The following is a 732-nucleotide window of genomic DNA, read 5'->3' on the forward strand; positions in this document are numbered from 1 at the left end:
CTGCCTTCGGCTCAGGTCATGATCCCAGTGTCCTGAGATCGAGTCCCACATCGGGCTCCTTGCTCATCAGGGAGCCTGCTTCTCCCTCTGCCTCTGCCTGCCATTCTGTCTGCCTGTGCTTACTCTCTCTCCCTCTCTCTCTCTGACAAATAAATAAATAAAATCTTAAAAAAAATAAAAGAAACAAAAAATAGGCTTAGGAGAGGTGGTTCAGACCCTCACTGAGGAGAGCAAGCTAGGAAGACAAAGAGGAAAATGAAGAGAAAGGTGTTGCCAAGGAAACGGAGGCAATCAGGCACAGAATGTAAAAAATCCCGATGTGGGAGGCAGAGGTGGAAAGGAGAGGGGAATGGATCCGGGAAATCTTTCTACGATTCCCAGGTAAAATGTCTCTGTGAAGGAAATAGAGTGATCTACTCATGCATGCATTCATCCCATAATATTTATTGAGTGGCTGCTATGTGTCAGGCTCTAAGGATGGACTGGTGAACAAAATGGATAAAAGGGAGATGAGAACAGAGCCCACAGTCCAGGGCCCGGCTCCCCTCCCCCCCCCCCCGCCCCCCTCCCCTGGCCACTCCCCACACCCACCTCAGCCTCCTCCAGGGCCGACTGCAGCTCTAGCTTCTCAGCCTCCAGCTGCTTGCGGACCTTCTCCAGCTCGTGGATGGTTTTTCCACTGGAACCCAGCTGCTCCGTCAGGTCCGAGATCTCCTCTGGGGGAGGGGCCGG

General features: G+C 52.7%; 1 protein-coding gene across 1 annotated transcript in view; it reads right to left on the minus strand.

Moving 5' to 3' along the window:
* LOC111140566 (myosin-7-like) overlaps positions 1-720 on the minus strand; it is a gene marked incomplete at both ends in the record, with an annotated part of 2,147 nt that extends 1,427 nt beyond the window's left edge. The window contains one exon of the mRNA XM_022492780.1: positions 592-720. Within this exon, the coding sequence (XP_022348488.1) occupies positions 592-720 (129 nt within the window). The remainder of the gene's footprint in view (positions 1-591) is intronic.
* Positions 721-732: the final 12 nt, after the last annotated feature.

Source organism: Enhydra lutris, unplaced genomic scaffold (assembly GCF_002288905.1).
Source record: "Enhydra lutris kenyoni isolate GAN:26980312 unplaced genomic scaffold, ASM228890v2 scaffoldscaffold3663, whole genome shotgun sequence".
In the NCBI taxonomy this organism is placed as follows: domain Eukaryota; kingdom Metazoa; phylum Chordata; class Mammalia; order Carnivora; family Mustelidae; genus Enhydra; species Enhydra lutris.